General features: G+C 38.4%; 1 protein-coding gene across 4 annotated transcripts; it reads right to left on the reverse strand.

Moving 5' to 3' along the window:
* Positions 1–895: 895 nt before the first annotated feature.
* LOC5507662 (dopamine receptor 2) lies at positions 896–19,422 on the reverse strand. Of its 4 annotated transcripts, XM_032376397.2 has the most exons (3): positions 19,169–19,422; positions 16,440–16,518; positions 896–3,587 (listed from the first exon to the last, which is right to left on the reverse strand). In XM_032376397.2, the coding sequence occupies exon 3, from the start codon at positions 3,453–3,455 to the stop codon at positions 2,436–2,438; it is 1,020 nt and encodes a 339-aa protein (XP_032232288.1). In that variant the 5' UTR covers positions 3,456–3,587; positions 16,440–16,518; positions 19,169–19,422; the 3' UTR covers positions 896–2,435. The 4 variants fall into 4 exon arrangements, with proteins under 4 accessions (XP_032232288.1, XP_032232290.1, XP_032232287.1 ...); XM_032376399.2 differs by lacking the exon at positions 16,440–16,518; XM_032376396.2 differs by lacking the exons at positions 16,440–16,518; positions 19,169–19,422 and adding an exon at positions 12,035–12,293.
* Positions 19,423–19,508: the final 86 nt, after the last annotated feature.

The following is a 19,508-nucleotide window of genomic DNA, read 5'->3' on the forward strand; positions in this document are numbered from 1 at the left end:
AGTTTATAACACGCTAAGGTAATCAGCGGCAAGCAAGGGTGTTTGGAACGATCGACATGTTCAAGTTAATGCCTCATTTCAGCTCGAAATGATGAGCTGTTTGTGGTGGTCGGGGAATAAGGATGGAGTAGAAATGTTTGTGTAGAGTCAGGGTAAAGTCAGTGTACATAGGAAAAGTGCTGTTATGTATTTATCTAACACAACTTGGTTTGAGCAAACACAAAGCTTTAGAAGAACTTTTAGAGGCCGTTAGAATAATTCAAGAGTGTAAAATGTCTGAAATCCCAAGCTTAGTAAAAACTGGAAAAATCAAAAGGCACTAATTGTATTTCACTATAGAAAATTATTAGGAATCTCATTAAGGGAATTGAAGTGAACGGTACAGGTGCAGGCGGCGAAATCAAAGTGTAAAAGATACCATTCACAATATTGTTTCCTTGTGCTTCACCTTTTCCTTACAAAATAAATAAAACTACCTGTTTTCAAGAAAATTCAAAAGTGATCTCTGTTGCTACAAGGCCATTTTATTCACATGTCGTTTAAAATTCGCAGCTGTTGTGGTTGGGCTTGAAAGCCATAGATCTAGTGCGCATGCTCATAGATCCAAAGTGCCTTGCATATTCCTAGTCTTGGCCGAGAACCAATTGCTTTTGTGATGCACTTCCTTAATTTTATGGGGGGCTCCGGAGTGTATTTAGTGCGAGTGAATTTGCCTTTCTAGTACCAACCCTTCATTTTTATGATTTAGAGTAACCTTAGATGAACCTTAGCACTAGGAAAATGCCCAGAGCTACCAAACAAACAAAAGCGAGGCGTGTGAAAGTTCCGCACGAATTATTAGTAGGTTGCCACACTTCGTCGTCTAGGGGCGCGAGGGACCGCATGTTTAAACTCGTTACGACTTTAATGACTTTTTAATCATGAGTATTTTCACGCGGGGGTTTAAACGAATATTGAAGGAAACACTAGCTACTTGCTGTTGTACTTAATAAACATTAAAATGTTATCTGAGTATCATATTTCTCGAATGCTTTGATGACAGCGAAATCGTCAGAGGCTGTCAGACTCATAACTGTTTGCGGGTAACCCGGCAGACGACCACTTGGTTAAATTTCTTGAATAGATTATACTCTTCTTGAATTTACACTAATATTCTTGCAGGCAGGGAACTGGACGAACACATAAATTATCCAAGTTTACGGTTTTGCGTGATCTGTTTATAGATATCTTGTATCCGTTGTTTAAAGATTTTCGTCTTTTTGATTTCAATACTTTTAAGTTGTTCCGTCGTTTAACGACCTCTTTTATAAACGACGAAACCAAAAAATATATTATTTTCGTAAGCATCGCGGTTTTTTTATTGCAAAATACTTGGGTCCACCGGTTTCGCCGTTTATGCTTTTCTACTTTTTATTATCTACACTCCGTGCAAGAACTAGGCAAAGTCCTGTTGTCCTGCGGCAAAAAGCTTTATTATATATTCCTACATAGCTTCCTTTTTATACCAAACATATGCATGGACATATAGAAGATAGTAAGATTTTGAGGACATTGCGTAAAACATGTCCTTTTTTTACAGTTGATTTTCTGTGGTGAACAAAACAGAAGAAGCCAAATTAATAGCTGTTAGTTGTCTTATATTTACAAGGTTCCCCACATAAAATTTACCTGAAAAGCTGGATCAGACATAGCGTATCAATCAATAGCTATCGTTTTTCTAAATGGTCTATAAGAGCCTGGGGCGAGCAAGCGGGAGACCTGTGATATTTTTAAACGTTAGGGACTAGGCTCCATATCCAAGTTGGCTGCCAGCAAAATCGCAGTAAACGCGAATCCCTGCAAGTTTACGTGGAAATACTCGACTTACAGAGTGATAGAGTGATATAAAAGCGAAAAACAATGATTGAAGCTGACTCCCAAATATGGTATGTAATGCCTAAGAAAATGACGGAGCGAGCTAGAAAAACGACAGTTTTTAAAACAAGATTGACTTATATGATAATTAACCCTATAACCAAAAAATATTATGAATCTTGTTGTGTTATCTGTATCTTATGCTATAATGTTTTGTCTTGTCCAATCAAATTTCTAGAATAAACAAAGGCATTTTGACATGCCAGAGTGCATTTGCCGTTGGGTTGCCTAGTTCTTACACGGAGCATTACTTAAAAGAAGTCTGAGAAGGAAGGTCCTGGGTTTTCACGGGTGTTTCGGCTCGTCTACCCAATGTTTTCACGCATTTTTGCTCAGTTTTGCAGCACATTTCACCGCAAGCCAATCATTCCTCTTCTTCTTTTTCGTTTTTTTTCTCATGAATTTTTTTCGCTGATATTTTCTTTGATTTCCTAGTTTATGGTATTTTGTTTTCGTTTTGCTTGAGGATAGAATATATCATTATGAGCCATTCCTCCAAATAGATTTGCTGTGTAGATTTTTCAGACGTTGGTTTGCTTGTAGCTAGTGTACTTTGTGGAGGTGCTTTTCGTCAAAGATAGTGCCCGTCTGTACGGTTTTCCTCTAATAGCATGCCTGAAGTCATTCTTTCCAAGAATATAGATACAGGGATTCAGAAATGATGTGATAAATCGTAAATATATGATGATATATTCCATCAGTTTTGTCATCTCGAACATTTCATTTCCGAGATTGTGCTGTATCCGAACAAGAAAGTACGGTAACCAACAAGACGAGAACACTACGAACATGGCTGTGAAGAGTATAGCCGCCTTCCACTCTCGACTCTGGGCCTTCTTGGAATTCTCCCTTGGAAAATTCTTCTTGATTTTCGAAGATTGCCGGAGCACCTCGTAGAAAATTTTCCCATTCAGGAATACCATTACAAGCAAGGGAATAGCAAAGAATAGGACAATGTTGATGATGTCGTAACGGAACTCGTGTCGAAGGAGGCTCTCTGGTGGTTCGTCGTGCGTGTTGTCCAGGACACTCGGGTTATTCCAGGCCAGCTGGATGAAGGCGGTGGTGGTGGAGATGAGCCAAGTGCAGGCGATCACCCAGCAGCCGCGGTGCCTGGTCACGATGTTGTAGTATCGTAGCGAGTGCATGATGGCCATGTACCTGTCCGTGGTGATCGCGAGCAGGTGGAGCACCGTGGAGATTGACGTGAAGCGCAGCACGTTCTCCGCCACGATGCAGATGGTCAGGGTTTGCAGGATGTTACACGAGGTGAAGAGAGGGATGCTCACCAGACCCGTCAGCAGGTCAGACACCGCCAGACTACACAACAGGTAGTTTGTGGTGACACGGAGTTGCTTCACCTTGATCACTAAGATCAACACCAGGCTGTTCACGCTGATTATTAAGATCGCTAGCACTATCGGTAGCACGTCTGCTTTGGCGCTGAACCCTGTACTGTACGCACTCGAAGTGTTCCATCCTGTGAATCGATCTCTTGAACAAAGTGACCCGTTTTGTAAAACGCAAGAGCCGTTAGCCATTGATGCAGCTCTCGTCGCGTGCTGAGAAATCTTTCTCCGTACTACTTGAGCCACTTGCCGTGTGAAGCCCTCGCAGGGGAAGGTTTTTGTAGAAGGGACGAGGCTGTTAGCAGGATACGGCGTCAACAAAATCTGGAAATATATAGTAAAATCATAGATATTCGACCCGGGTTTAGAGATGTGACATCTGCACCTCAAATACTACTGCCAGAAAATTCTTTTCTTCCCTATTTTCTTCCCATTCTATCAATACCGCGGAGGCGCATCGCGTTTGCATCCTTCCCATTGACTATACCAGTCCAATACTCTGACAAATCTATACATGGCATTGTTCCCTCCCATCGCTTTACCTCGTTCTCTAATACGTTCCAGTGGCCTTAATTGTTTCAGACAATGCCATGCATAATTTTTTCGGGTTATTTGACAACCCTCTCTCACTGGACGTATCAATAGCGTACCAGGAAATTCTAAATTTGACTGAATGTTCGAGAATCGGTAACCTCACGTACATAGGATGAAGAATGCTAGGGGGCGGCTATTTTTTTTTACGGCGGAACAACAAATAAACGGAAAATACACATTCATTCATTTGTGCCAAAAGTTACATCGATAACGTGTATTGTACGTTCATCAACATCACACGAAACATCATTTAGCGTGACTCGACATTCAATAAAAATGAATATTCGTAAACATTTATTAGCATCAGCCGGAAACATTAACGCATTTGGACATTCAATTCGATTGGAACGAACATTCTTTCGCGCGCAATGAAAATTCAATTACACGTTTGTGTGATCAGTAGCGTTTATTGACAATCAGTTATACGAAATAGAACATTCATTTAGTGCTTTTTACATAAACAACGACAATCAACAAGCCTTTTCAGACAATCATGTCCATCAAGGTGACATTCATAAATGTGGTTTGACAATCATTTATTCGATTCAAACAAACATTAAAAGAAAAGAAAATATCATTAGTTCTAGCGTTATTTTCGATTTTTGTAGTGCAATTTATCCCTGATAATTACAATGCAGCGAGGTATATATTGCATAAAACAAAACCATTGCCAACATTTCGCTCCCGTGATTGTTCCTATGTTACGTTTTAATGCCTCCAGCAATAACTGGCTCCAGTAATGTCCGGTGCAATCCCCAGGTTTGATGCCTTCACGGTGTCATTTTTCATGTCTCTGGATCTCTGGATGGCTGATGTCAGCTTTAATATCTTCTTTTTTTAGCGCTAATCGCCTACTCAGCGATGTTGAGAAATAGGCTGTAGGGCGGTAAAACGTTTTTAGCTCCGTGTTTAGACCAAAGTAACTGTGACATTTCTCCCTCCTTGACCACAGACTTGGCGGTACGCTCTCTCACCTTTTCTAGCTCTTCCCTGTGTTCGAGGGAAATACGGTTTCTTGGCGGCATGTCTCATACAAACGTTTTCGTTTTTTCTGTAGCGAGCGAGTGAGTATAAATATTTTTTACGCTTTTATAAACCCTCCACAAAAAGTACTGTTTGCTTGTCTCGTTTTTGTTACAAAGAATTTAAAATTCTATAAATTCTCTGAACTAGGAGCCCTCTGCTTAAAGAAAAGAAAAAAAAGTAGCTCCAGTTAAATTTTATTTTTCCTTGTTGTTTGTTTAAATCGAATAAATGGTTGTCAAACTACAATGATGAATGTCCTATTGATGAACATGGTTGTCTAAAAGGCTTGTTGATTGTTTATGTTGATAGCACTGATTAATTTTCTATTTTTCATAACTGATTGTCAATAAATGCTACTGATTGTCCAAACGTGTAATTAAATTTCCATTGCACGCAAAAGAATTTTCATTCCATTCGAATGAATGCCCAATTGCGTTATTGATTGTCCGTTGATGCTATTAAATGTTTACGCATATTCAATTATTGTTATTGAAGGTCGAGTCACGCTAAGGATGTTTCGTGCGATGTTGATAAACGTACACAATACACGTTAACGCTACAACGTTTGGCGGGGGACGCTGGGGAGGTCTAATTACCGCAATACCCAAATTTTCAAAAATAACGCAATACCGCAGAAAAATACCGGAAATATTGCATACCGCACAGAAGGGCGAGGTTTTGAAGAGCATGCGCGACCAAAAACCAACGTCCCCCCCTTTGGCACAAATGAATGTCCCTTTCCCGTTATGAACAGAAAAAAGTGTAGAATGCGTTTTGAATTTCTCTCCTAGCAATGCACGCTTTGTATGTCTAAATGACCTTAGGGACAAATGATAGTCAATAGGGAATCAGATATTTCCCACCGACGGCTGTAAACAAGTAAACAGAGACTATCTTGTTTCCCCATCGGACCTTTCCTTGCTCTGTTTTATCGATATGTCGATGTCTGTCGATAAATTTAACCTGCTTACTAGCGATAACGAAAAACGTTTCTACATTAATGTGCTTAAATGCATTTATATATCCAGATAAGAATAAAGGGAACGATAAACCGTTTTTGCAGCTAATGACTACGTACCTCTAGCTAATGCATACCCAGAGTTAAGTAAAAATCTACACTACTTGGACAGATAAGGAGCACTTTCGCATGAACACATTTATAAGAGGTTAATCTCTCCAGATACTATCTCGCTTGCTATTACTCTACTAAATAGAAAGGAAAGGGGCTAAAACTTTAAGATAAACTCTCTAAGAGTTGTTGAACTGCTAAACGGCAAAAGGGGGGCAATAATTAAAAGTAGTACTCCATGTGCATTTACAGTGTAAGATACGCAAGGAAAGCTTTCATAAGAAAATATTCAAGGGTTTTAGCCTTTTTGCTGCTATTGAAAGCCATTATTGTCTGCTAAAACATAATGCATTTCATGAGTGAGATAAGACAGCACATATGACCAAATTACAGCATCGCGCTGAAATCTTTTTTTTGTTTAGCCTAAATCTTCAGTTCTAAGGATGTTTAGCTCGAGGGAATATCAACCATGGTGTTAAGGGGACTGTATGACATATGTTGGGTCGTCTGTGTGAATAATGGACGCCATCTCTTTTAACAAAATCAATTTTGAGGAGAAACCCCCGTGAAATGAGAATCGGAAAACATATATTACATATTATATAATCTTATGCTTCAATTTAGCACCCATCTTTTTTTGGTTTCTGCTTGGCTGAATGGTGCGCTCGAAGTGGTTTACACCATCATTTAGGTTTTGAAAGCCTCTATAAATCTTTTTTTGATCCTAATACCTTTTAAAACCTCATTAACCACCTAAATCACCCGTCTGGTAGCTTTATGCTTTCTCCTTCCTAGATTCCTTGCATCGCATTTTACAGGCTTTTGTCCTGCAATTTCATCGACAGTACCCTTAATCAAGATGGACCGTTATATTCCATTCAATCTCTACGCTTGCTAAGCGCACATTAAAAACGCTGGCAATAATTGTGCGCGTATAAGCGTCCCCGCAGATTTTTTATATTTTATTCTGCATTCGATCAAAAAGGCAAAAAGTATCCCTTTTAAAATAATATCATATAACTGCTATCTAATGTTATTCTAGTCAACGCATAACATAACGTTGACTTTATTCAAAAGTTTCGATGATCGAAAAGAAGAAAATAAAATAGCTCAGGAGCTATTCCCCCCCCCTGTTTATCGCGTCTGACGCATATAATGGCAAGCGAAAAAGCCGCTATGTAATATTCAGAGGAGGACACCATACAAACATACCGTATAGTTGAGTCACTCGCTCCACATCGTTATGCTGTGCGTGTGTGTTTTTAGTGAGACGCATTTAAGATTTCTGCAGCTTGCAAAAGTAGCCCATAGTTCAAGATGAAATAATGTTTTATAACTGGCTCGGCGGCGCATTTCTATTGGCTAATGGCCTAAGTAGAGTCGGAAATCTGACTATGCTAAAATCAAACGAACTTAGCACAGTTTAATTGAAATAATAAAACCACGCTTCTTGAATTTTACTCTTCAGATGAAATTACTCCGGTAGTTTTTCACGTAAGTTTGCCAAGTGTGACTTGAGTTCTGACTGCTGTACATACTGCGAGAGGTTATTACGTAATTAAATGAGTAAAACATGCAGGTATACATGCGTGTGTTTGCCGCAAAACAAGGCAGAGGAAGGAACCTAAATACACTGCTTAAGGAGATTCGATACAGTTTTCCCGTATTCCCAAACATCCTGTCAATCACAAGTTGTATCTTCTGCTACAGGGATAGGATCATCAAACTTTTTGGCCATGCCATGTAGCTAGGGATGAACTTTATAAAAACATAACATGTGTTTACATTGCTGTTCCTATGGCAACGGCACTGTAAACCCGTTAAATTAAATTCCCTATTTGCGAAGTGCTGTCCGCTACAGGGAAATTTTTAACAAATAAACTATAGGATATTGTACATCAGACCTGGGTCGACACTTTATTAAAATCTATAAGAGGAGTTCTGAGATATTGGCGTATTTTTATTTTCAGTCACTCTGTCATTTACCTACTTTGAAATTCGCCTCTGATATAAATCCATACGCGGGCAAGGATTTTTTTTGCCATTGTTATTTAGCTACCTTGTATTTCTTAATAACATACCAAAAATGAAATTAATCGGTTTTGTTGATCGTAAGTATTTAGGGTCCATTCCGGGGACTATTAAATACTTTCATAATGAAGAAAATGAACTTTTTTGCTTTAGCCGCCATGTAAAATTTCGCCAATAATTTTTTCTTCGTTTTCGTATAATAAAATCAAGATAGCGAGAAACATTCGGTTTAACTTTGAGCTCCATTGAAGGGTTGTAAGTAAGCGATTAGATTTTTTAAAAATGGGCATTTCAAAGGCCGACTTTGCGCTGGCTCTTTGTTTTAGACAAATTGCTTCGTCTCAGGTATTGTTGATTTAATGACTTGTTGTTTTCACATTCTTCACGTGCTAACCTTCCACGGCTGGCTGCTTCTGAACTTCTGAATGGTCATTTATCAAATCTTTAAATAATACTAGAGGAAAAAAGAGGAAGGCAGTTTACGCTAGCCGCGTAAGGAAGGGACGTCTCTTCAGTAGCGGATCTAGGGGGGGAGGGCTTAGGGGGTTTAAACCCCCCCTTTGGGCTGCCAGAAAGCCATATGAAAAAAAAAATTACCCCCTCCCCATTTGTCACTGAGCCAAACCCCCCTTTAGCGAAAAGCTAGATCCGCCCCTGCTCTAAGCAAGTTTAGCACGTGAAGAATGCGAAAAATAGAACGAAATGAAACGAATAATATCCAAAGAGAAGCAACAAAACAACTTGCGCAAAGTATCATATAGTCTCCGCAATGGCTCCTAAAACTCTACTATCAACAAAACCGATTACTTTCATTTTTGGTGTGCCATTAGCAACAAGAGGTAGCTAAAAAACAGAGGCATATAAAATCCTTGCCCGCGTGTGAATTTTTTTCAGGGGCGGATTTGAATGTAGTTAAATAACAGAGTGACTGAAAAAAAATACCCCAATATCTTAGAATTCCTTTTATAGATTTTAATAAACATTCCTCTAAGGTCGACCAAGGTCTGATGTACAATATCCTATAGCTTATTTGTTAAAAATTTCCCTGAAGCGAACAGCGAAAAGTGAATTTAACGGGCTCCCCGTTCCGTTGCTATAGAAACAGCAATGTAAACACATGTTACATTTTTATAAAGTTCATCCCCTAGCTACATGGCATGGCCAAATAGTTTGACGATCAGATCCCTGTAGCAGAAGATACGGGTTGTGATGACAGGAGGATGGTTGGGAATTAAGGAAACTGTATCGAATCTCCTACATTACTCCCATACAACTCAATCTAATCTATATGCGGCATTCAAGATTAAGTACCCGAGAAAGTCAATGAGGTAGAAATGTAGATGGTGGATTATCGGGAATATTGACTCACCAGGGAAATTGCTAGCACAAGCGCTATCGAGGTGCTGTGATCCGCTATTGATTAAAATGAGTTTTTCTCTTTGTTCCTATTCTTATCCTTACTACACATTTCGCTGAAAATTAAATGTGACAGAGTTCATGAGTAGGTATCTCACCTACATTTGCTTTTCAATTTCCCAGAGGAAAAAAGAGTCTTCAAAATGCATAAGTCTCCGCCCTTCCCATCAACCGAATTTTGGTAAATCCTTAAAATCCTGCGTCTGCGGAAAAAAAGTTTAGATATTTTGAGTTTGGCCCCTTTTTTTACTAAAGCAATGGGAAAAACACAACAATGTTCGTTATCCTGGTATATTATCCGAAATAACTTGTTTCCGGTGAAATTATTTTTCTTCCTAAAACCAAAGATATGATCATCTAGGCTTGATTCCAATAAACATATTATGTTCTTGATTTGTCTTTGATTTTCCCCGCAATTTCATTTGGCCGTAGGAGTGTTTTTTCTTTTCATCCCAGCCTTTATTTACAAGTCATGAAGCACTTGTTACTAAATGAATTCAGGGTTATAGCGGGAACTCACAAAGGAAATATGCAGTTTACTTGTAAATACACTTTACGTGTATTGAACCACATCGTGGGTAGACTATATGCAAATTGTACAATACACCAGGCTACCGACATTGGCCAATGTACTCACACAATGCTCACTAAATTTAAATGTTCTAGGTTATTAACAAAAAGATCAACACTGGTGATTTTGTGTGTGTGTTTATCATGCATTTGACATCACAAAGTAGGTATGTATAATATGTAAAAAAGGTTTATTTTTTCTGTAAAGTACGATGCATTTTCTGAATAAGAAAAAAAGAATTGTGATCATGAAAATAACTGCGTACGGAATGTCTCAGCAAACCACACTCCGCGAAAGCTGCTGAGAACAACAAATGACATTGCCTTTTTGCTTTGAACATCTGTCCATACGCTTACCTAAACTAACCGCCCGGAGGCCTGATAAAAATACAATACGCATACAAATGATACAAAATACGTTTAACGATCCCCCACTCTACGTGATGGAGTCATGTCCTCAAGCCGACCAAACAACTATCTAAAACAATGATATCATATTAAAATGGAAAAAAACACACACAAACACATCATATCTTTAGATCTAAATCGATGTTCCAGTTCTTATAATCTCTAGGGATAATCTAGGCCAGATAGGTAAAATCGTTAATCGTCGGATTATCCCCTTTATTTCTCCCAACGTTATGGAGATATAGACACGTCGCGTGATGTTATTCCGAGAGGAGGATAAATAGAGTATTTGAAGTCGCTTACTTAATCTAACTTTCTTAAGAGGACTTCACCGGTGATAACCTAAAACGATTTTGCGCAACACCAGCAACTTTTGGTGAATGAATGATTGCATTATGTAATTGGTCAAAGCTTGTCGAGAGGGCTTTTATGGTTGCGGCTAGGAAATCAGATAAAGCCGTGGAATTGATGGACGTGTTGCCCCATACAGAGGGCGGGAAAGGAGCGCATTACACTGCAGACTTCAAGCGTTTTGTTATTATCAGTTAATTGAAGTTTGCTGATCATGCTAAAGTGGCTCATAAGAAAATTGCTAAGCGAATCCTTCTAGAAATTCACTTAAACAGACACATCCCGTTTCCAAGGGGTTGGGATTTTTATGTAATATGAGGGGTAGCGATGAGTACCTCGAAAGCTCGAAAGTTTCGCAAAGTCTCAAAATCTCGGCGTTTTTACGCAAGTCTCGAAGTCTCGTTTTTTCTAAAATTTTATGGGTCTTAGCCTGTCTTTACCACGGTCTCGGTTCGAATTTTTAAACGCGATCTCGGATGGAGTCTCTGATTTTGTTAAACGCGATCTGGTTTATGTTGTTACCATGCTACGGGTTTCCACTTCGTTTTAAGGCCTTTCCGCTATAGACAGAAACTTTAGTTACTCTAGCAAGATCGTATTGTTACTCTACTCATTCTTTTTTCAACTGATGTTTATGACATACCTCGATCAAGTTATCCGAAAACAAGCTCGAAAAAAAAAAGCTCGGGCTCGGTTGTTAAGAGACTTGAAAAGCTCGGGCTCGGATCTCGAAATTTTACAAAAGTCTTCTCGAATTCTGAAACGCGGCTCTCGGCGCCTCGGTAAGTTTTGGATTTACCCATCGCTACCCCTAATATGAACAAAAAGGAACCGGGAAGGCATGAAAGCAATGGTAAAGCAGAATAGTATTGCTGCAACTCTCCCTCCTACTTTGATAACCTGTTTCCACGGGATCTACGCCAACGCGATTCCCCGATTTAGAGATTTGCGATTCTTAGTACGTAGAGCGGAACGTTATCAATAACGTAGACTTATCTAACGCAGCGGATCATGAGTGAATTGAAATATACCTAGACTTTTGGGCGCAGTAAAAAGGGGTAATTACAAATATTTGGTTTGTGACATCCTTTTTTTCGTTATCGCTACTAAGTCATTCGAAACCAAGAAACGCCAGCTCAACCAAAATGATCAAAGTGCAATTAAGGGATTCAACAGAATAATGCCATCTACCCTATAAACAGGTATAAATTTTTGAGTGTGTTATGGAAACATGATTTATATGGGGCATATTTTTAAGGCTTCCTTATAATCAACCGTCAAAGATTTCTTCTAGTAGATAACTCACCAATTGATTGAGAAAAATGTTTCTTGCGCTCTGATCTCAATTCTCCCCAAATGTCTTACAAACTGTGCTTTCCTTTCTACATACGCCAAATGTATTCCACGGCGATTTTTCTACGGAGTTGTTTGATTGGTTAATTAGTTATGGTGACGTCACATCGTCGCCATGAACGCGATATTATCTAGAGATGCTCTCTCCACTAATCTTCCGTTATTATGGGATGATTTTTGGAGAAATGTAGACGTTGATCGCGAAAGCATTAATCATACTTCATAACAAAGGCGATGGACCCGGTAGTATAGTAGACGGGCGCACTCACCAAGGTCATTATCACGCATGCGCTAATCCTTGTCACGTATTCAGCACATTTGCGTATCAAGGAAATGAATCATTACAATACTGGAGTGTTATGTTTTATGTTTCTGTAAAAAGAAAGCAGTTTCGCTGACGTTTCAAGCGTTAGCCTTTGTTGGAGCTTACGCTCGAAACGTCATCAAAACTTGGGTTTTACAGAGGCGTAAAACAAACCATTTCAACCTTGAGTTGATTGGTTCCCTTGATGCCACCACGCCTACGCAGACCACCTAGTTATTCTACAGCTTGTCTGAAGTTTCTCTAGTCATACCATCTAGTTACCTATAAAGCTTATCTGAAGTTTTTCTAGTCATATCACCTAGTTATTCTACAGCTTTTCGTATTATTTTTATCCATAGTACCTAATTATTCTACAGCTTGTCTGTTACACTAGTATCACTAGAAAATCTCCCAGGAAATACTGAATCTTTATCTCTTATTTATTCTTTTAGAATCCTGAAACTAATATTGATAATTTGAAAATTGCCGTGTTGCAACTGATTTGTCGTTTGAATAGACAGGCGCGTACGCGGAAGGGTGCACAGGGTGCGCGCGCATCCCCCCTTGTGCGGCAAAAAAGTGGGTCATTTCTTATTCATGAATCTTCAAATACTATGCTTTTTCCATATAATGCCTATGACTGCGCACCTGCCCCCCCTCCCCCCCCCCCCCCACCAGCCAATCCTGGGAACAAGCCTGAATAGAATTACAAATGTATTCATAGGTATAATCAAAGAAAAGCTTTTCCTCAATGAATAATAAAGCTTTGTTATGGTAAAGCCTCATTGAGTATAATAAGACATGAAACAAGTGGGAACACCTACCACCGATAGAAAAGCGATTCTTTTTAGAGTTATCAACTGTTATTATATTGAAAATGGCGATGAGAGTGATAAGTATAGCCCCAAGGGTCGATAACAGACAATGCTAGCTATTTTTCTTATTACGAAAACGGGTAAGAAAGAAGAAAAGAAAGAAAGAAAGAAAGAAAGAAAGCATTAAAAACCACATTTTAACGCTATGACGTCTCACACCGAATACAAATTATACCCTCACACACGACACGATCTAGCCAATTATGGATGATATACTCAAGGTTTTTTTATTGTGTGCTAGGCAACCCCATTACGGCGAGTGGACGAACTATATTTCTGATGACCATTAACCCAAGAGTCATTTGTTCAAGTTCGCACTTGATTAGGCGAAGAAATCACATGACGTTTTGTGTAGCAAATTCGCGCGCATTCCGGCTTTTAGCGTCAAAATTAACAACAACATAAAGCAATTTCTCCAGTTCTTACAACCTGAAATTGATTTTTTTTAATTTTTTTTCAACGCTCTTTGTCGTAACGGGCGCAGTCGTTCCTCTGTTTATGTTGGCTTGAATTTGCCACTCAAAAAATCGCGTGACTTCTTAGTGAAAATCGCCGACTTCTTAGTGAAAATCGCGTGACTTCTTATCGCCTATTGTATATCAACCTTGAAAAGAAGTTACATTACATTTTTAATCCGTTCCCTCGACTTTCAAAGTATCGTTGAAAGATTATGTTCTCAGTACAAGATATATCAATACTGTATCTTCTTGGTAAAATACAGAAAAACTGGTAGTCTTGGTACAAGATTTGAGATGATGCCTTGTAACTATGGCAACAGCAATCAGCCTTGTAACTATAGCAACAACAATTAGCGTCGTAACTATGCCAACAGCAATTCCCAAAATAAAGACCGACATTTTCCTATCAAACGATGCTGGCAGGTACGTATTTCTTGTGTCGTTTTAAGATTTATGCCCCTACTAATGTTACCATTAAATGGTTTATTCGGGTGTTTGTATTTCCCTTTTGTAAAGATCATCAAACCAACCGAACTACCTTTTTTATTGTTTTCAACCAATATTATAAGACAATAAAGAGGGGAAACCCCAAAATTACCGGCTGAAAATAACTTAAAGCTTTATTTACCAAATAAATCAAAATGTCGAAATAGATTCCCCAAATCAGTCGATGGGAATGGATGCTTTTTCACACTTGGAACTTTGCTAGGATGACAAAACGCCATAGGTATCGTATGAAAAAAGGCATAGCATATAAATATTCCTTAATAAGAAATGACCATCTTTTTTGCCGCCAAGGGAGAGAGGGGGGGGGGGGGGGGGGGTGGAGGAGGTTGAAGCATGCTGCGTACGCGCCGTCAACTCTAGCGGTTTCTCATACTTCAAAGCCTAAATACTAAGAAATAATGTATAGCTAATTTCGCATAAAAATAGTACTCTTGATTAAAGGTATTTTAACATATTAACTGATTTATTTTCATGGCGGTTAGCATAAAGAATAATGAATAGAAAATTGAGCTTCTTCTTTTTGCTAGGAAAATATGCATATGTATTTTTCAAAATGGAAAATATAGGTGCCTTTTCATAGAAAATATTTGAAATATAAAAAATATAGTTAAACTTAAACCAGAAATAAGAGAAAACATAGATAATCACCTTCGATTCCTTGTGGATTAACGGAAATCGCTCTGTATTGTTTCGAAATGCTTCAAGTAGCTACCTATTTAAACAGAAAGCTACCGAGTGTCGCCGAGGATAAATGTTGTCGCTCGTCAATTCGAGGATTCAAAATCTTTACCAAGAGAGCATTTTAACCGATACTTCAAATGGTGCAGAATGTGAATGAAGAAAAAAAAAACATTCCGCGCCAAGGTCAACCATTGTCAAACATTTTTGAAAGAAGCTTTTAAAATCATTGTATAGACTAAAATTAGAGGTGATTATTACCTTTGCGTCATTTTCTTTAAGGTCAATGTTTGTATCGGTTTTTAACATCCGACTCTTGAGATATAACAATATGAGTTGAAGACCTTGGCAATAAGAAGACCTTGGGAATGTACGTACCCAACCCTTAAGTCGACAGCGCCATTAAAAAGCTTTTTATAATTTTAGTGAGAGCTACCAGTATCAGCATCAACCGAAACAAGAAGTTTTCATGATCGCGCGAAGTGTTCAATATCGCAGGCTCCATAATCTATCGAGGATGTGCCTGGATTTGAAATGAATATTCAATAGACTAACGTAGAATATGGCTAGCACTTGAAAGCACTTCCCTTGCACCTGATATTTGTAAGACCAGTATCTCAACAATCCCTTTCAACTCAATTTTGATTTTTCGTTAAACATATAAGACAGGGTTAGGATTTATCCAGGATATCCTTTCGGAGCCTAGTTTTTATAACATTTTCCCTTCTTTTTCCAAACATTCTGTTTTATTTTACTCGAAGTTTTATCTACAATGGAACACGCTCTGACGTAGGTTTGTATTGAACGCTCTATTGTATTTCATTATTTATCATAACCGACGGTTCCTTTTTATTATACACCTTTTTCAATTAAGGCTGACCATAAGAAAATGGTAATGGCCTCACATCACAGCTTAGATTAAGTCCTGTAAGATTTGTATCTGTACCTATCGTACCTTTTTTCCATAAAAAATAAAAGTTCCCAAGTGAGTTACTGAGCACATTCTTGATACAAGAAAAATATATTGTAAGTCAACTTTGATCTTTGTTTTCTTGAAATCCGTTAGCTCACTATTATTTTCAAAATCGTCTTTCCAACCGTACATGCCGAGTTTGCTGGACATCAAAACCAGATGTGGATTTGTTTGGATAATATTTGTTTGCCGTTGTAATCTGTGTTTTCCCTTGGCTTCTTTTAACTGGCAGTTTTATCAGTAAATAACTGCTAATCCAGTCAACATATGTTTTCTTATCAGAGTCGCGCTTGAGGGTCTTCTTAGTTCTGACGCCATGTGCAAAGGCAATCTAAGTGCGAGGCTTTTCTTAGCGTAGACCATTAGTGTCATAAAAACTTAGTGCTTCTTACAACCATTAAGCCGTCAAAACAGGAAGACAAAGTTCCCTTAATGCTGAACATTCGGTATCACAAGAAAGGCTGATATTATATTTTATCCGTTGTTTTTCAAAACTAATAAAGTTGTACAGCATATCTTCTATGGAAGCGCGCAGTAAAAGTCAGTCATATCCAAATCCTTACCTGTGCTGATATGATCTAAGCGCATCGCCACCTCGGTACAACACTTCTTCTTGGAATATTGCACCGTGTATTTGACGAACTAATGATAAGAAGTAAGAAAATAGTTTGTTGCGCTCTGATTGGTCATTATTATATTTGAGATTACAGCACCACGATAGTATCAACAAGCTTAATTTCAGAATTAATTTAAGATTTCTAATTATTTCCATACCTATTCATATAACCTCTGTCTTTCCTTGAGAGCCATGTATGTATTATCTTTTGATATTTAATTTTTCCCCCTAAAAATTGTCATCTATCTATCAAACAGCTCTTCGCTATCCCACTCTATATAATAACCATGAAACATAAACCACCCTTCTAACAATACTCCTCCCATTCTGGTTAATTTACCATTTCCGCCCGCCCCTATACTTTCACAATACCTTAATATGCCTGTATTCTTTCATACCTAACGAGTTGATGTAGCCCGATATTTACGTTAGCGCGCGCAGGACCAAATATGATGTAATTTCGTACAACACTACTACCTGATGTGTTTCACCCAAAAATGGTAGTGACTCTGCCAAATTTTCGTCTTTGATAAGACTTCTTCTTATTAAAGAGTCGACCACCAGTTTTTAATAAAAATATATGTTATATATACCGACTACCTTGATGTGTTTTTACTCGACAACTTCCAGTAGCTAAGAGAATACAGTAATGCACTCGTCTCAGAAAAAAGTTACTGTTCGCTTTCCCGTACCTTGCCTATTACCTATTCAGGAGCTTTTCGCATATTTTATCTATGACAGCGTACCCATCCTCAGCAAATCCCCGGTACGCGTCTACTCTTTATCGTTGATATTTTTTCATTGTTTGTTTTGGTCTTTAGCCTGTGTTCTTCGATAAGAGTTTTGATTTACGGAGATGTTACGCCAATAATTTAGCATTTTAAAACAGGTATACAGAAGAACCGAAGAAATAAAGAGGAGATAAAATCTAAACTTGACATCCATTGGTATGTTTTTTGGGAAGATTTAAATCCGTCTTATCATATATCATATCAATCAATCTTGCTTTAGAAACTGGCGTTTTTCTAGCTCGCTCGTTCAATCCCTTATTACGACATAAAACCATACTTGGTAGTCCGCTTCAATCAAATTTTTGCTAGTTATCGAGAATTTTCAATTTTGTTGGCAGCCATTTTGAAAACAATGCCCAGACTCTAACGTTTTAGAAAATCACAGGTTTTCCGCGCCCTCACCCCAGGCTCTTTTGGATCATTTAGAAAACGCAGTCATTTATCTGCCAAGAAAATGAGCCGGGTTGTTTACTATGCAAAATTAGATTTCAAAAACACTATGTATTTAATATAGATAACCAAAGGAACATCGATCAAGTCGACACAAGTCAGAGTTGTGCAGGTGAGCAAATTATTGTATTCGTCAGGCTTGCCTTCTTCATGTTACGTACACACAGGTCATGGATGATTAACTAAACAAACATGACAATAACTAATCGAGTAAAATGGAATAAATTAAGGAAAATAGTGGATAATGATAATTATGGGCTGTTGATTAATAAAAAGCTTTCTTCTCGCTGGTTAAGGGCACCCTGTCTGCGTTGTGTCGACTTTTTCTTTCAAAGTCCTTATCAATCTTCAAATGTCGAACTAGACTACAAGGTCCGACGCGTACAAGCAGATCCTTCCGTAAATGAAGAAATGACCCACTTTCTGGTTGTCAAGAGGGAGGACGCGCGCATCTGCGTACCGATCTAACCACGTGCCTCAATAGCCGATTGTGTTGTCGCATGTATTGCAAGGCTTTTCCTTGTTACTATCAAAATCCGTGCTGAGGCTTTTATTTGTCTTTGTACCATAAAGATGTTTTTTGGATTTAGGGATATCATGATAAATCCGCGACAGAGTGGCGCATCCAAGAGCGTATCACTATTCCCTCACTACGATTATGTAACAGCAACTTGTGTGAGCTCTCGTCTCTAATATAATTCGATCTTTCCTACTCAACGTGCCATTACTGATACGACGCAAATAGGGCCACGCACATGGACCACAAAAAGCAAAGCACGCGAGGATTAACTACGAAGAATTTCGATAAAATCGCCTTGATCCAATTACGAGTTTCTTCTAATTAATTTACCCTCTTCTAAAGCTATACATTATAGTAAGGGCGTGTTATCTTCACGGCTACTAAAAATAGGGCAGGTTGGATTTCAACACTGACGCTGACACTTATAATACGACGACAAAACCTGTGATATTCATTACTACTCACGACGACAAAAAAATATGTATAGTTTTGTGACTGACTCAAAAGACTGTTCCCTCTAATTTGGCCGGCTCCCCCCCCCCCCCCCCCTCCTCCCTCCCATGTGAGGGTTTTTTTTTAAGCCGACGTGGACCATCGTAGAAATATACTTGGGCTATTTAGAAGTTATTCCCTTCTACAAAGGCAAATTTAGGTTTTATTTTTTAGGAATTGAATATTAAAGAAAATGAGGAATCTCTTTATGAAAAAGTGCGGACGTATTTTTTGTTTTAAAAAGGGTGATAGGAACATAAAATATTCTGTTTCTCCACACTCCATAGAGTGTGAAAAACGAATAGAAAAACGAACCATAGAAACAATAGAAAAACGAATTCAATCAATAATGCCGTCAGAGTTGTTATTAAACCCTCTGTTTGTATGTTATCGCTAGTTATATTTTGGTGCTTGCAATCTTACCCAATAAATTTCTGCTTTGTCCTTTAAGTTCCCGGCGAAACTATCCCTCGCTATGGTGCTCCTTGACTGGTGATTTCTATCTGAGCTCTGCCGTATATTAATGAAACTGGTAAACACTTTCGTGTGACATCCGCTTCCAACTAATGTTTCAACGTCTTAATAAAAAGGTTTTATCGGACTGAGCTGTGAATAACAATAACAAATACTAACGGTGGGGTTAGATAAGAAAGTCATTTAAGGCGTCTTTTATCAGTTTCTTTTGATAACTTGTCACAAACCGACGACATTAACTCGCTCTTTGAAAGAAGGCAAGTCACTTAGAGACGACGGTCTTAGATCA

The sequence above is a fragment of the Nematostella vectensis genome, chromosome 1 (genome assembly GCF_932526225.1).
Source record: "Nematostella vectensis chromosome 1, jaNemVect1.1, whole genome shotgun sequence".
Taxonomy (NCBI): domain Eukaryota; kingdom Metazoa; phylum Cnidaria; class Anthozoa; order Actiniaria; family Edwardsiidae; genus Nematostella; species Nematostella vectensis.

What these genes read in the sequence shown, in the direction of transcription:
- LOC5507662 (XM_032376399.2), bottom strand. Translation starts at nt 3,455, where the DNA reads ATGGCTAACGGCTCTTGCGTTTTACAAAACGGGTCACTTTGTTCAAGA.